This window comes from Ailuropoda melanoleuca, chromosome 18, assembly GCF_002007445.2.
Source record: "Ailuropoda melanoleuca isolate Jingjing chromosome 18, ASM200744v2, whole genome shotgun sequence".
Classification (NCBI taxonomy): domain Eukaryota; kingdom Metazoa; phylum Chordata; class Mammalia; order Carnivora; family Ursidae; genus Ailuropoda; species Ailuropoda melanoleuca.
Window position 1 is genome coordinate 13414693 of NC_048235.1, and position 15342 is coordinate 13430034.

Here is a 15342-nt window from a genome sequence, read left to right on the forward strand (position 1 = left end):
ATCTTGAAAATAAGAACACCTGACTACCCGCCATAGCGCTAACGTTTCTAGAAAGTCCTGTCTGGCAAGTAGTAGGCACTCAATGAGTTACTGTCGGATATTTTGTTTCAAAATATTTTGATTCCGCTTTAGACTACGCCCACCCACTCAAAGCTAACATTAACATTCTTTTCCACCCTCCAGACACAATGTTCAGCTGTAACTCCTTTACCTCTTACGGCGACCTATGTAGTCGGGATTTTTATTCCCATTTTACAGGTGGAACAGAGGCCCTGGGCGAGTTCCACAGTGGCAGAGCCGGAGAGCGTCGCTACTCAGCACGAACAGCTCCGAGAGCCACAAACGCCGCAGGAGAGGAAGGAGAGAAAGCCTGTCCCCCGCCCGCGTCCCCACGACCCGCACAACTTACCCGCCCCGCCCGGGGGACCGCACCCGCCCCGGCGGGGCCATCCGAGTCTACTGCTCTCCGCGCACGCAGAGCCCGTAAAGTTCCCGCCAAACCCCGCGCGGCTCGGAGAAGCCAATAGGGGCCGAGCATGCTCGCCCGCCCCCCACGTCCCGCCCCGGACCTTGTACTAGAGCGGGCCCTGGGCTCCTCCCCGGCCTGGAGCGCGAGAGAAAACCAGACCTGGAATTCTAGGAAAGCTGGAGTCCGCGCTTGTCAACCAATCGCTTGCTGAAGGGCTTTGAGACGGCATCACTTTGCCGGGCTTTTGCTCCCACCCGCGCGCAGCGCCAGTTTTCCAGAGCTCCACAGTTCCGGAGCCGCGTGGGCCTACCCACGGGGCGGGGAAGGGGAGGAGCCGCAGCTGAAAAGAGGTGGTGCGCTCCCCTGTGGACCGGGTCCAAATCACCGCAGGAGCTCCAGGGGCTCAGGGCGGTGGAGGGTTAGAGCGATGCATTGCTGAACAGGCAGGATTTGACTCCCCTGCTGCCCTCCACCAGCTGTGTGAGCTCTGCGTGTTGTTTTACCTCTATTCCAGTGTCCTCATGGTAAGTGGGGAGGGTCCCTTCTGGAGCTAATATTCTATTCTTTTCTGTTTAAAAATGTATTATCTCGCAAAAGAACGTTGGGCCCTTACCACATCGTAAATAAAAATGAACTTTATTAAAATGGACCAAAAACCTAAACTTGAAAACTATACAACTCTTAGAAGAAAACAGAGCAAAAACTTCATGACACTGAATTTGGCAATGATTTCTTGCATATGATGCCAAAAGCACAGTTTGGGATGATGAAAAAGTTCTGCAGATGGAGAGTGGTGGATGGTTGCCTAACGTGAATGTACTTAAGTAGTGCCGTGAAGTGTAGAGTTAAAAATGGTTAAAATGCTAAATTTCATGTTATGTATATTTTATCACAATAAAAAGTTATAACTCATGTATACAAAAGAATATATATAATGTAAGGATAAAAAGGAACACCCATGGGGCGCCTGGGTGGCTTAGTCGGTTAAGCGTCTGCCTTCCGCTCAGGGCGTGATCCCGGCGTTATTGGATGGAGCCCCACGTCAGGCTCCTCCGCTGGGAGCCTGCTTCTTCCTCTCCCACTCCCCCTGCTTGTGTTCCCTCTCTCGCTGGCTGTCTCTATCTCTGTCAAATAAATAAAATCTTTAAAAAAAAATTATCTGTCTCTCTCTGCCCCTCCCTCCCCACTCTGTCTCAAAACAACAGCAACAACAAAAACACCATGTACTCACCACTGGATTAGAAAATAAACCATTATCTCCACCCCACCCCACCCCCCAGGGCCTATTATAACCGCTCTTCCGACTGGTGTCAGACCCACAAGCACAAGACTTACAACTCTTTTCCCAGAAAATGGAGCTACCTCGATAAATCCCTAAATAATGTATGAATTACTGTATGGTTCTAGACTTTATATAAATGATATTTGGTATGTATTCTGCAAACGTTCTTAATCAAAGTTACAATTTTTAGATTTAGCCACATCCATGCACGTAGCTGTAGTTCATTCTTTTCCATTGTCTTTGGAATGCTTTAAATATTCCACACTTTATTTCTCCATTCCCCTGTGTATGGCTACGTCAGTTGTTTTCAGTCTTTTTGCTCTAACCAACAACGCAGTGCTAAACGTTCTTGTGTCTCACATGGCATATGTCTGAGAGTCTCTCTAAGGATCAACTCGATAGTAATATTGTTGCTTTGTAGGATAAGGACATTTTCAGCTCTATAAGATAATGTCAATTTTTATACCTTGTTTGGTAGACTACAATTTAAATCCCCTATCAGCCGTATATAAAAGTCCCCTTGGACTTACAGCTTTCAAGACTTTTACATGTTTACCTAACTAGTGAGCTGAAATGCTATCCTATTCTGTTTTTTATTTACATTTTCCTTAAGTCCATCAGCTTTTCATTGTTTATAGGTCCTTCCTGATTCCTCCTTGGTGAAATCACCCCACCCAGGAATTATTTGGGCAATTGCCATTGGAGAGTAAATTACCTTTGAGGAATTGAAAGTACATCCCATTTGCTGATGGGTAGAAATAGGGTTCCTGGAGCCATGGAAATCTGTCACCCCTACGAGAGTGGGCAGGTAGCTCCATTTTCTGCGAAAATGGTTGCAGGTCTTGTGCTTGTGGGTCTGAAAAAAGAAACTGCCCAACTGTCAAGACAGGAAGATGTGCAGCCCTCTGGATGGAATAAAAACTCAACCCAAATAGGTTTAAAAAATAAAAGGAATTTCTGAGCTTGTGTCCAGAGGCAGGATGGCTGTCAAGCTCAGTTTGACCTAGAGGTCAGACAAGCCATCAGGGCTCCGAATCCATTTCCTGGCCCTCCTTGTACGTCAGCTTTTTCCTCAGGCTGTATACCGTCATCCTCACCGTCATCACCATCATCATCATTGCTTGGACTTACTGAGCATTTACTATGATCCAGGCATTGCCCTAAGTGTTTAGTACTTATTAAACCATTTAAACCTCTCAATAACCCTCTGTGGTAAATACTATAATCCCACATTACGTATGAGGAAACAAAGGAGCAGCCCCACAGGTCGTAAGTGGTGGTACCTGAATGAGATCTTAGGATTGGGGCCCAGAGCTGGCACCTGGCAGCTGCTCCAATCTCACATCCGAACCCCAGCGCTCAAAGATGGAGTAACCATGTCCAGCACTCCCAGAAAAAGGCCTAAGCTTTACTCTAATTGGTGCAGGTGGTAACATACCTGCCTGGGTGAGTCAGGGTTCTCCAGGGAAACAGAACCAATTGGAGGGACACACACACACACACATCTATATATGTGTGTGTGTGTATTTATAAATATAAAATAAATCTCTCTTTCATGTATATGTATTTTAAAAAGAAAGTACCCAACTGTTAAGACAGGAAGATGTGCAGCACTCTGGATGGAATATTTATATCCATGTACATGAGAGAGAGATTTATTTTAAGGAATTATCTCACACGATTGTGGAGCCTGGCGAGTTTGCCATGAGAGGGCAGGCCAGCAACCCGGAAATTCAGGTAAGAGTTGATGTTGCAGCCTTGAGTCTGAGTTCTGCAGGGTGACAGGCAGGAAACTCAGGCAGAATTTTTAGGCTGCAGTCTTGAGGCAGAATATTTTTTTATCCTGGGCAAAATCCCAGTCTTTGCTCTTAAGGCCCTCAACTGATTGGGTGAGGCCCACCCACACCCTGGAGAATAATCTGCTCTACTCAAAGTCTACTAATTTAAAGATTAATCACGGGCACCCGGGTGGCTCAGTCAGTTAGGTGTCTGCCTTTGGCTCAGGTCCTGATCCCAGGGTCCTGGGATCGAGCCCCACATTGGGCCCCCTGCTCAGCTGAGAGACTGCTTCTCCCTCTGCTCCTTCCCTGGCTCATGCTCTCTCTCTCACTCGCTCTCTCTCAAATAAATAAATAAAATCTTTAAAAAAAAAGACTAATCACATCTAAAAAATACCTTCATAGTGACATCTAGACTGGTGTTTGGCCAAACAAGTGGGTGCTATAGCCTTGACACACAACACAAACACACACGTGACCCCAAACCAATTCCTGTGGCCAGAGAACTGGAATACACTCACTAGCTCCCTACTAGAACAGGCATGGTGGGTGGAGGTGGAAACTGAGAGAGTGGGAAATGGCTGCTGGACACGGGCTCCTGGAGGCCTCCGCAGGAACTTGCCCACGCTGGTAGAGCTAGTCACAGGGAAGGCAGGGTGCCATCCTAGGCATTCGAACGCCAAACTCACGTTTGTTCCACAGCCTCGTGCTGCCTTCTCAGTTAACTGCTAGCTTAGAGCAGTGACTCTCAAACGGGGTGAGGGAAGGGGAGAGGGGAGGGGGCACATTCCAGGATCTCCGGGGCACAAGTAGTACTATAAAGCAGTAATTGTAACATGGAGAAGACTCCCAGTTGCTCTGGTCAAAGGGGGGTGGGAGGGGCGCCTGGGTGGCTCAGTCAGTTCAGTGTCTGCCTTCCGCTCAGGTCATGATCCCAGGGTCCTGGAACAGAGTCGTAAAGGGCTCCTTGCTCAGCAGGGAAACTGCTTCTCCCTCTGCCTGCCGCTCCCCCTGCTTGTGCGCTCTCTCTTTTCTCTCTCTGACAAATAGATAAATAAAATCTTTTTTTTTTCCTAAGATTTTATTTATTTATTTGACAGAGAGAGAGACAGCCAGCGAGAGAGGGAACACAAGCAGGGGGAGTGGGAGAGGAAGAAGCAGGCTCATAACAGAGGAGCCTGATGTGGGGCTTGATCCCAGAATGCTGGGATCACACCCTGAGCCGAAGGCAGACGCCTAATGACTGAGCCACCCAGGCGCCCTGATAAATAAAATCTTAAAAAAAAAAAGGGGGGGGGAGTCTTGCCTAAGAAGTTAGTGTCGAATGGCAACTTCCAAGCTTCTGTGGTTATTTGTACTGCTGGGGCAAAGACCAGGACGCTTTCACGAGCATCTGAATGTAGATGTGGGAGTCTGGGTGGGAGGAGGCAAACACCAAGGCTCATCGTAGGACAGTAAGAGGAACGTGGAGGCTGGACGCTGGCAGCTGGCAGATGGCGAGGGGAGAAGGGTCAGCCAAGGGAAAAGGAGAAGCTCAGCAGATCAGAGAAGCTGCGGCCAAGGACAGATCCGGTCCCTGGGAAGCTCTCTGTGAAAACAATGCAGATTACTTTTTAAGGAAGCCACGGCCCATATTTTCTATTCTCAGATGGTCCCTGCATTGTGTGTGTGCTCGTTCCATCACCATTAACCTTTCGTGAATGTGTGTTAAATTCAACAACCTCGGTGTACCTAAGGGAGGTTGTGAAGGATTAGGGACAGGGGCCAGGATGCGGTGAAGCATGGGTGTTGGAAGGAGGCTGAACACGCAGGAGTGGAGGGAACAGGGTCCCGACCCCTCCTGGTAGCCTGGGACAACGTGAGCCCAGAGGAGGAAAGGGGATCGGGATCGCAGAAAGGCTGGAGGACGTCTTCATGGGTGGGTGTGTGGGTGGGTGGGGGCCACTGGCTATAGAACATACTTTCAAGTTTGGAAAATGAAAAAAATAAAAACCAACACACAACTATTGCTTTTATAATTCAGATGCAGAAAATAAAAAACCACAAAACGTCTTGGACCCTGGGATGAATGGAATGGTTGGGCATGACACTCCCCTGTGGAAATATATCTTCCCTGTGGATTTGGTTGATGTGTATATTAGTTTCATGTTTCGGAATTATTAGTTTGATTTTTAAAGAAGAATATAAATGAGAATATTATTATTTATCTTACAGGTTTATCATGAAGATAACAGGTAAAGGGTATGGAGTCTAGATATACAGACTCTCTCTCTACGTATAACACCCATTTGTAATTTATTTTGTAAGAACACAAATTTTTGCTAGGAGTTTTAGGAATTGCTCCAACATTGCTTTGGTTTTTCATTTTTGTTTTTGTTTTTTTCATTTAAGTTCAAGTGAGTTAACATAGAGTGTACTGGGCAGAATCCCACAGAAGCAGTTACAGGACATGATTAATGAAGTGGATGCTGATGGCAAAGGCACCATTGACTTCCAGGAATTTCTGACAATGATGGCATGAAAAACACAGCCAGTGAAGAAGAAATTAGAGAAGCATTCCGTGTGTTCGACCGGGATGGCAGTATTAATTAGCACAGCAGAGCTTTGCCATGTGCTGACAAACCTGGGAGAGAAGTAAACAGACCAAGAGGTCGATGAAATGACCGGGGGAAGCAGATACTGATGGTGATGGTCTAAAGTAAACTGGGAAGAGTTTGTACAAACGATGACAGAGAAGTGAAAACATTGTACAGCATGTGTTGAATTTCTTACACAAAATTGTTTATTTGCCTTATCTTTCTTTGTAACTTATCATAAAAGGTTTCCCCCTGCTGTCAAAAAATATGCATGTATAGTAATTAGGACTTCATTCCTCCATGTTTTCTTCCCTTATCTTACTGTCATTGTCCTGAAACCTTATTTTAGATAATTGATCAAGTAACGTGTTGTGTGTGGCTTCCTCTGGTTCTGTCTAAGCCCTTCTGCACATCTAAACTTAGATGGAGTTGGCCAAGCGAGGGAACACCTGGGTTATGCCTTTTTTTTTTTTTTAAGTAGTTTTCTTTAGGAACCGTCAGCTTGTTGTTGAAGTGTGGAGTTGTAACCCTGTGTATACTACGGACACTCAGCAATATGTAGTTGAAAGCTGCACTATTGCAAAACGGGTGTATTATCCAGGTACTTGTACACTATTTTTTGGTACAGCTAGTCCTGCACCAGAAACATTTCCTTTTACTGTTACTTGCTTTTTAAACTTGTTTAGCCACTTAAAGAAAATCTGCTTATGGCACAGTTTGCCTCAAATCCATTCCAAGTTGTATATTTGTTTTCCAATTAAAAAATTACAATTTACCAAAAATATATAAACAGTGTATTATTAGGTTCCGGGTAGAGTTTAGTGATTCATCAGTTGCATATAACACCCATATAACACACCCATACACACACACACACACACACACACACACACACACACACAAAAGGGCTTATCACCAATCAGAATGGCTAAAATTAACAAGTCAGGAAACAACGGATGTTGGCAAGGATGTGGAGAAAGGGGAACACTCTTACACTGTTGGTGGGAATGCGAACTGGTGCAGCCACTCTGGAAAACAGTACGGAGGGTCCTCAAAAAGTTAAACATAGAGCTACCGTATGACCCAGCAATTGCACTACTAGGTATTTACCCCAAAGTACAAATGTAGTGATCCGAAGGGGCACCCACCCCAATGTTTATAGCAGCAATGTCCGCAATAGCCAAACTATGGAAAGAACCCAGATGTCCATCAATGGAGGACTGGATAAAGAAGATGTGGTATATATATACAATGAAATGTTACTCAGCCATCAAAAAATGAAATCTTGCCATTTGCAATGATGTGGATGGAACCATAGTGTATTATGCTAACCGAAATAAGTCAGAGAAAGACAAATACCATATGATTTCACTCATATGTGGGATTTAAGAAACAAAACAGATAAACACAGGGGAAGGGAAGAAAAATAAAATAAGACAAAAACAGAGAGGGAAGCAAACCATAAGAGACTCTAACTCTAGGGAACAAACTGAGGGTTGCTGGAGGGAAGTTGGTGGGGGGATGGGGTAACGGGGTGACGGGCATTAAGGAGGGCACGTGATGTAATGAGCACTGGGTGTTATATGCAACTGATGAATTGCTAAACTCTACCTGGAATCTAATAATACACTATATGCTAACTAACTTGAATTTACATTAAAAAACAAAAACCAAAACAAAGTTAGAGCAATTCCTTAAACTCCTGGCAAAAATTTGTATTCTTACAAAATAAATTACAAATGGATATTCTACTTCTGGCATTAAAAAAACAAAACAAAACAAAAAACCCGTCATTTCTTACTGGGCCTCTGCTTTTCTTCGAGTGAGGCCTTCTGTTGCACTTTCTGTACAGAACCGCAGCCACCAGAGGGCAGACGAAGACGGGACCCGCAGGTTTGAAAATGTAATTGGAGACTAGAGCTCGCATTTTCAGATGTTGTAAGAAACAAGACAGATGAACACAGGGGAAGGGAAGAAAAATAAAATAAGATAAAAACAGAGGGGCACGCAAGCCATAAGAGACTCTTAACTCTAGGGAACAAATTGAGGGTTGCTGGAGGGGAGGTGGGTGGGGGGGAAGGGGTAACTGGGTGATGGACATTAAGGAGGGCGCGTGATGGAATGAGCACTAGGTGTTCTAGGCAACTGATGAGTCATTGAACTTTACCTCTGAAACTAATAATATACTATATGTTAATTGATTTTAAACAAAAAAAATTTTTTTAAGTCTGTTCAAGATTAGTAAGACTACATATCTTAACTACCTGTTGCTCAACTCATTTTTCCTTGCCCTGCTATCATCTCTCAGCCTCATTCCTGTACGTTTCCCTGAAGGCAAAGGGTGTGCTTTTCTATTATGGAAAATACAGAAAATGATTTCTTTCTCAAATTTTCCTTCTTGTGTTTTTTAACTTCCTGCAGCACCTACTAATTACTGGGTGCACAGGAAAAACCCACTAACCTTGGCCGTTCTCTTCAGGAAGAAACTCAAGTCGTTATCTGTTTTAAACAGACCAACTGCTCCACGTCTGTGAGTGTGATGCTGGGAAACTACCCGAAAACGTCCCAGGAGGGCAAGGCCAGGGCGAGGAAGGAGGAGACCTCCACTCGGATGTTCCCTTTCAGAGAAAGAGGAAATAAAACACAGAAAGGAAGTTTTATTCGGTGTATTTTGAAGTTGGAAGGCAGAGAGATTTTTCCGTAGTGGCAAACTGCAATGACGTTAGATCCCTCCGTGTGTCACAAGCTCGCTGGCATTTCCCTGGCTCCGAGCCGCCACTGCTGAACTTATTCGCTCTGCCACCAACGTCCTACTTTTTCCAGACCTAACTGGCACCGTTCCTCGCCAAGCTGAGATCACATGGCTAATAGGTCTGACCACTGCATCACAACTGGCCATGTCACATGCTTTGGATTCCATTCCCGGCTCCCCGCAGGGCTGCATCTGGCCCAGGAACCCTGGCAGGAGCATTCTAGCAAAATCCAGGGCTTCTCTGGCCGAGCAATAGTTGATTCCGACCTGCAAAGGAATTCGTTTTATAACTCAAACTTGTAAAAGGGACACATGATCACATAAGCAGAGAAAGAGAAATGAAAGAAAACTCCACAGGAAGAGATTTTCGTAAGAAAATAAGAGAAATAAAATTTCTGCAGTAGAAACTTGTCTCCATGATTCACTTTCAAGCTGTGGTCAAAAAAAAAAAGAAGTTTCTGAAAACAGTTTTCATCCTTGTAACGACCTTGCTCACTCTGACAGGACTTTCGAGTGGCCTGACAGCACTCACAGCTGTGCAGCTGACTTTGTTCCCAGAGCTCAGGGCAGCTGGCGCCCTTACCTCAAGGATACTTTTCTGCTCAGTCGAGAACGGAATAGTAAAAGTGCCATCAGCCAGACAACCTCAGGTCAAACAGGCTTCCCTCTCAAACCCCCAGGTAACATAAAAACCTTTTTTCTGGAACCTTCTGTAGGAGTAAACAGCTCCCCCCCAAACACACCCCCTCTGGCTGCCACCCTGTGTCTCACAAGCCAGCTCACTCACCTCTTTAACCTTGTCACTTAGCGTAAAGAAAATCATTACCAACTCACACCACTGCCAGGACACAAACATGACTGACTCTTTATTTCCTGGGCTTGGAAAATAGGAGAAGACTTCCTAGAGGAAGCGGCATCTACAATCTAACTGGAATAAAGGAATAGGAGTCAGCTAGGCCAGGGTAAGAGAGTGCTCTAGGGAGAGAGCATGTGCAAAGGCCCAGTGGTGAGCAAAAGTGGGATGCATTCTGGAAGCTAGAATACATTCAGTGTGGCTGGAACACAGTTGGGGAGGTGGCAAAGATGAGGCTAGGGACACATGCAGGGGTCCTCCAGTTCCTTGCTCCTCAAAGTGTCGTGCACAGACCAGCAGCATTGGCATTACCCTGAGGGGCCTATTCAAAATGTACAATTTCAGGCCCAATTCCAAATTTACTGAATCCAAATCTACATTTTAAGATCCCCAAGGGATCTGATGCACAATAAATCCGGAGAAGCCCTCCTCTAAGTGTATTAAGCAGTTCAGACTTGGGAGCAACAGGAACTTTCTGACCAATAACATGGGGAACCACGTGATAAGACTCGTGATTTAGAAACTTCATCCTTGCTGCAAAGTGAAGGAAGAGAGGGTGAGTCAGTAGAGACCCATACAGAGATACGGAGGCCAGTTAAGAGGCTAGTGTAGTTGTCCCGGCGAGAGATGGCTGCCACCCTGACTGGGCAGCAGAGATGGGGGGTGGGGAGTGGACACAGCTGACAGGCGAAGGAAGAACGCATCCGCAAGACAGTGGTGGTGGGCGGAATTCCTCCCAGGTGCAGGGCCGCTGCCCACCTGCCCGGGTGAGGCTGGAGAGCAGGCGTGAGCTCCAGGGCGGGGAAGGCAGTATCAGTGGGTGTGGGAAAGCACAGGCTCTTAAGGGAGAGTCCCTCTGTGTCTGCACATGTTGCTTAGCGCAGAATGTGAGCAAACTGGTTCCACGCATGCCTCAGACGTGTCCCATCCAGTGCCTGGTGCTTAGGTACCCCTGTGGCAGGGTCCTCCCCCCACCCCGCTGTCCCTGCCATGACTCACCCTCCGGTATTAACAGGCCACATGCAAAGCAGGAAGTCTGCCTAGAGTCCTGGGGGGGATGTCCAGTAGCCTTACTATTTAGCAAGGACAATTTCTGTAAGGGAAATTTGACAGTCAAAACCATCCCCCCTCCCCTCGTTAGAAATCGCAACAAAAGTGAGTGACGAAGAACTTACATATAAAATATATTTGTGACAAACCCCTGCTTCTGGCCAAAAACAGTACATCTTGCTACCTTCAGGAACAGGGCTGAGGAGCAGAAGTCATCCCGCAAGACTTCTACCATTTGAGCAAGTCAACAGAGTGGAGTTAAAAGTCAAAAAGGAAAAATGTGGGTTTCTTTTTACACCAAGTAGATGGATAATACGTAAGGTGGGTCGATTTCCCAGTGTCTCGTGCTGAGTGAGGAAGCGCATTCCGATTTGGGGATCTCCTCCAGGCCCCAGTGGTGAAAGGGGCCACCCTGGGGACCTCACATCTGCAGGCTCGTGCTAACCGGGAGCTGCGCTCTCTCCGCGCCGGGCGCTGAGGCTGCTCCGGCTGAGACAGATGGACAAATGGTCTCGTGCAGACAGACTGTGGCCACAGCCACTCTCCAGGCTAGATGCCGAGGGGGCTGGAGGCAGAGGAACGGGAGGGACGCTCAGTCCAACAGCCCCGGGGTCCTTGCCTCTCAAGCTGCCGCCAGGGCCTTCTGCCCTCTGTTTACCTGCCGTGGCAGGTAACTGGGACAGGCTGGCCGGCTTCTCTTCTGCTTATGCTGCCGTGAAAAAAAACAATTGCCAGAAATATGGATGAAAATTCCAGAGTTCACAGCATTGACCCACCTCCACTTTGTGACAGGGCGTAAGCTGCAAACAGGTGCATTACAGTGGAGAGATTGGGGGCACCTGGGGACTGCTAACGAAGGAAATTTGTCCAACATGGTGATGGGCATCACACCATGGAGGGGAAGGCACAGCAAAAAAGGTGATCCAGGCACAAGAAATCGTGCAGTGGGAAAATTCAGGGCTAGTTAGCGGATCTTCCTGACTTTCCAGGAGCCCACGTTCCCACTCGCTCCCAACGGGCTTCTGTCCTCCCTGCTCTGCTGGAACACTTATGTCCAGAATTGTCACCGTGGCAGAATCCCGCAGACATTCCTCTGTCCCCACCACATTCCACCTTTCAACAGCATATGACATAACTGATCCCCTCCCTACCCGAAAATTTTCTCTCTTAGCTTCCGGGACACCACGTGATTGCTTGCCCACCCTCCCCCGTGGCAGGTAATTCTCAGTCCCCCTTGCTGGCTCCTTAACTCCCTTTCAAATATGCAAGGCTGGTTCTGCCTTGGGACCTCCTCTATTCCCCATCTAGATTTTCTGGTTCCCCAGGTTACCTGGCGAAGTCTCTTTGACCCTCTTCATGCTGCTGACTTGCCAATGTGTTCTCTCCAGCCTGACGGTCTTCTGAGCCACAGCCTCCTGTCTATCTTCACGGGCTTGTCTAGCAGGCACCTCAAATAGAAACTGTCCAAATTCGACCTCCTGACTCTCTCCCCCAAAACCCCTGCGAGTCTTCCCAGCTCAGTGAGTGCAGCTGCACATCTAACCAGCGGTGCTCACGCCCCAATCCCTCCCTTTCCCTGGTTCCCCACGTGCAGTGGTTCCACCTCCAGCCCCTTTCCTATCTCCACTGCCACTAACCTGGTTCAAGCCGCCACCATGCACCACGCTGTCCTTGTGTGGTCTCCGTGCTTCTCCTCTGATCTCTCTGTGGCAGCCGGGAGTAGTCCTTGACAAGGGTAATTCAGGGAATGTTAGTCCTTGCTTCAAAACCCCTCATTGGTTTCCTCCTGAACCCAGAGTAACATCCAGATTCCTTTCTGGTAATCTGGTCCTCCTTCTCTAACTTTTTCCAGTACTACACTTGCCCTCGCTTATGATGCTCTAGCCTCACTCGCTTTCTTTCGGGTCCTGGAATACCTCACATGCTTTCCCACCTCAGGGCCTTTGCACTCACGATTCTGCTTTTTGAACTCTTTCCCCAAAGCTTGAGAGGACGGTTCCCCTTCTTCATTCTTCAGGTCATCACAAGTGTCACCTCCTCAAAGGGACCTTCTCTGACCCCAACACTTAAAACAATACTCTCTCAGTTGCTTTTTTCAAAGCACCCATCACAATCTGAACTCATTCGTTGGCTTTTGTGTGTATGGTCCATCCTCTCTGTTACAAAGGGAGCCTCTGCAGGGCAAGGATGTTGTCTGCTGCTCACCTCTCTGGCCCCAAGGCACAGAACCGTGCTTGGCACTTAGCAGACGGTAAACACGTAACTGGGGACTCACATGAGGACTTAATGGGGACATACGTAAGGAATGAACACGGCATCACACAGGAGTGTAGCACAGAGTACTGCCTAGTATAATCCCGCAGCTGCTACGACCCACATCGCTGAGGACTTCTAGAACTTCCGAGGGATCTCATGAACCAGCTGTATGCCTGCAACACAGCCTCACACACATTTTCCTCTAAAACACAGTGGCTGGTTCTACCAAAACTTTTAGTCCTCGACGGACTGGGGTTCCCAACACCACAGAGAGCAATTGTACTTAATTTTTGATAAGCCATAAAACCAGCACAAAACTGCGGGAAGTGGTATTAGGCCCTGCTGTGACAAAGAACAATCCAGGGCAGGAGTCAAAACCATCTGTACTGACGCTTAGAGGCAGAGCGGTAGCACTAAGAAAGGACGTTCACGGCGGCAGGTGGACGAGAAGAAACGTCCACACCACGAGGCTGAAAGCTCAGTTCCAGCTTCCGTCCTGTCCGGGGGTGTGACACTGACCATGTCACACGTGTGCTTTGATTTCCTCATTGGAAAATGGGGACAGCAGTAGCATTTGGCTCCAGGGTGGTAACGTAAAGTGGGTCATCCGGGTAAAATGCTAAGAATAGCGCCTGGCCTGCGGCAACATTGGATGCATTTCAGTTATTATTATGAGTCTTCCAAGTAATCGAAAAAAGTGGGAGGCAAAAGCATTTGTCAAATGCCAAATATAGTGAAAACAAGCTGCCTTTCTGCGTTTAGATCTGGAGTGCGGGGGGCGCCTGGGTGGCTCAGTTGTTTAGCGTCTGCCTTTGGCTCAGGGTGTGATCCCGGGGTCCTGGGATCCAGCCCCACATCAGTCTCCTCCGCTGGGAGCCTGCTTCTTCCTCTCCCACTCCCCCTGCTTGTGTTCCCTCTCTCGCTGGCGGTCTCCCTCACTCTGTAATTAATAAATAAATAAAATCTTAAAAAAAAAAAGATCTAGAATGTGGGTGTGTCACAGTGGGGGGGTGCAGGGAGGGGCAGGACGGGCTGTTGGGGGGCAGAGAGACGACTGTGGTTTCAGCACTACCCTGTTCACACCTCCTCGTTCCTCATCTGTGGGGAGAGGCCTGCTCTCTGGCTGCTCCTGAGAAAAGCCTAACACACAGGGGGTCTGGACAAAAGAGAAGACTGCCTCACCGGGAGTCAACCATCCTCTTCTGTCCCGGCTGGGGTTGAGACCCAGACCACTGGGCTCTGGAGGTGTGGTCTGATTTGTGGGAGGACTGCCACAGGGTATCTACTGCTGTTAAACAGGCTCGGACCCGAAACAGTGCACCATGGCAGTTAAGAATTGGAAGATGGTGTTTGGGGATTAATATCCAGAATATATAAAGAACACGTATAGATCAATAAAACACACAAACAAGTCAATTTGTAAAAATAGGCAAAGGACTTGAAGACACATTTCTCCAAAGATGATATACAAATGACCAGTAAGCCCAGGAAAGGATGCCCGCCCTTACTAATCATCACGGAAACGCAGAGCAAAACCACGGTGAGATGCCACTTCACGCCCATCAGGATGTGTGTCATCACAAACACAGAAACCGGCCAGAGAGGACGTTTATAGACAGCATGTAGAGAAACTGGAACCATTGTGCTTTGCTCGTGACAATGTCAAGTGAGGCAGCCACTGGGGCAAATAGGATGGCAAATCCTCAACAAATTATGCATAAAATTACCATATATATGATCAGCAATTCCACTTCTAGGTACATACCCAGAAGAATTGAAAGCAGGGACTAAAACAGATATTTGTACACCCGTGTTCACAGCAGTATTACTCTCGATAGTGAAAAGATACGAACAACTCGAATGTCCATCAACAAATGAATGGATAAAGAAAATGTGGTCTGTGCCTACCATGGACTATTATTCAGCCTTAAAAAGGAAGGAAGTGAGGTGATGGGTACTAAGGAGGACACGTGTGGTGATGAGCACTGGGTGTTACACGCAACAAATGAATCGTTGACACTACGTCAAAAGCCCATGATGTACTACGTGCTGACTAACTGAACGTAACAAAACAAAAAAGATCAAAGGAAATTAGTAAGAGTGTAACAAAGAGTGTATACATTTTCCTCCAAAAAGGCCAGAGGTCATTACGTTGAATTTGTAATGCAGGAAATATAATCTTGGCACAATAAATTGGTCTGGCACTAAATAAAATTTACCAGCATAATAAAAAAATAAATAAAATAAAAAGGAAGGAAACCCTGACCCATGCTACAACACGGGTGAACCTGGAGGACATTATGATAAGTGAGGTCACCAGTCCCAA

General features: G+C 47.1%; 1 protein-coding gene and 2 long non-coding RNA genes across 5 annotated transcripts in view; 1 reads left to right on the plus strand and 2 right to left on the minus strand.

Annotated features, from left to right (window-relative positions):
- The window catches only part of CENPU (centromere protein U), a 38862-nt gene extending 38329 nt beyond the window's left edge, over positions 1 to 533 (minus strand). Inside the window, exon 1 of one of the 2 annotated variants that reach the window (XM_011237593.3) lies at positions 410 to 533. In XM_011237593.3, coding sequence (XP_011235895.2) covers positions 410 to 450 — 41 coding nt within the window. In that variant the 5' untranslated portion in view covers positions 451 to 533. The remainder of the gene's footprint in view (positions 1 to 409) is intronic. The other variant, XM_034647757.1, reaches the window with a different exon arrangement.
- Positions 534 to 634: 101 nt separating this feature from the next.
- Positions 635 to 6880, plus strand: LOC109488389. The gene is made up of 2 exons (XR_004621994.1): positions 635 to 993; positions 5921 to 6880. It is a non-coding gene; the product is annotated as an uncharacterized LOC109488389 (long non-coding RNA).
- Positions 6881 to 8199: 1319 nt separating this feature from the next.
- LOC117797105 lies at positions 8200 to 12685 on the minus strand. Of its 2 annotated transcripts, none has more exons than XR_004621996.1 (3): positions 12398 to 12685; positions 10710 to 12208; positions 8200 to 8723 (listed from the first exon to the last, which is right to left on the minus strand). It is a non-coding gene; the product is annotated as an uncharacterized LOC117797105 (long non-coding RNA). The 2 variants fall into 2 exon arrangements; XR_004621995.1 differs by having other exon boundaries at positions 10710 to 12220.
- Between the last annotated feature and the right edge of the window lie 2657 nt (positions 12686 to 15342).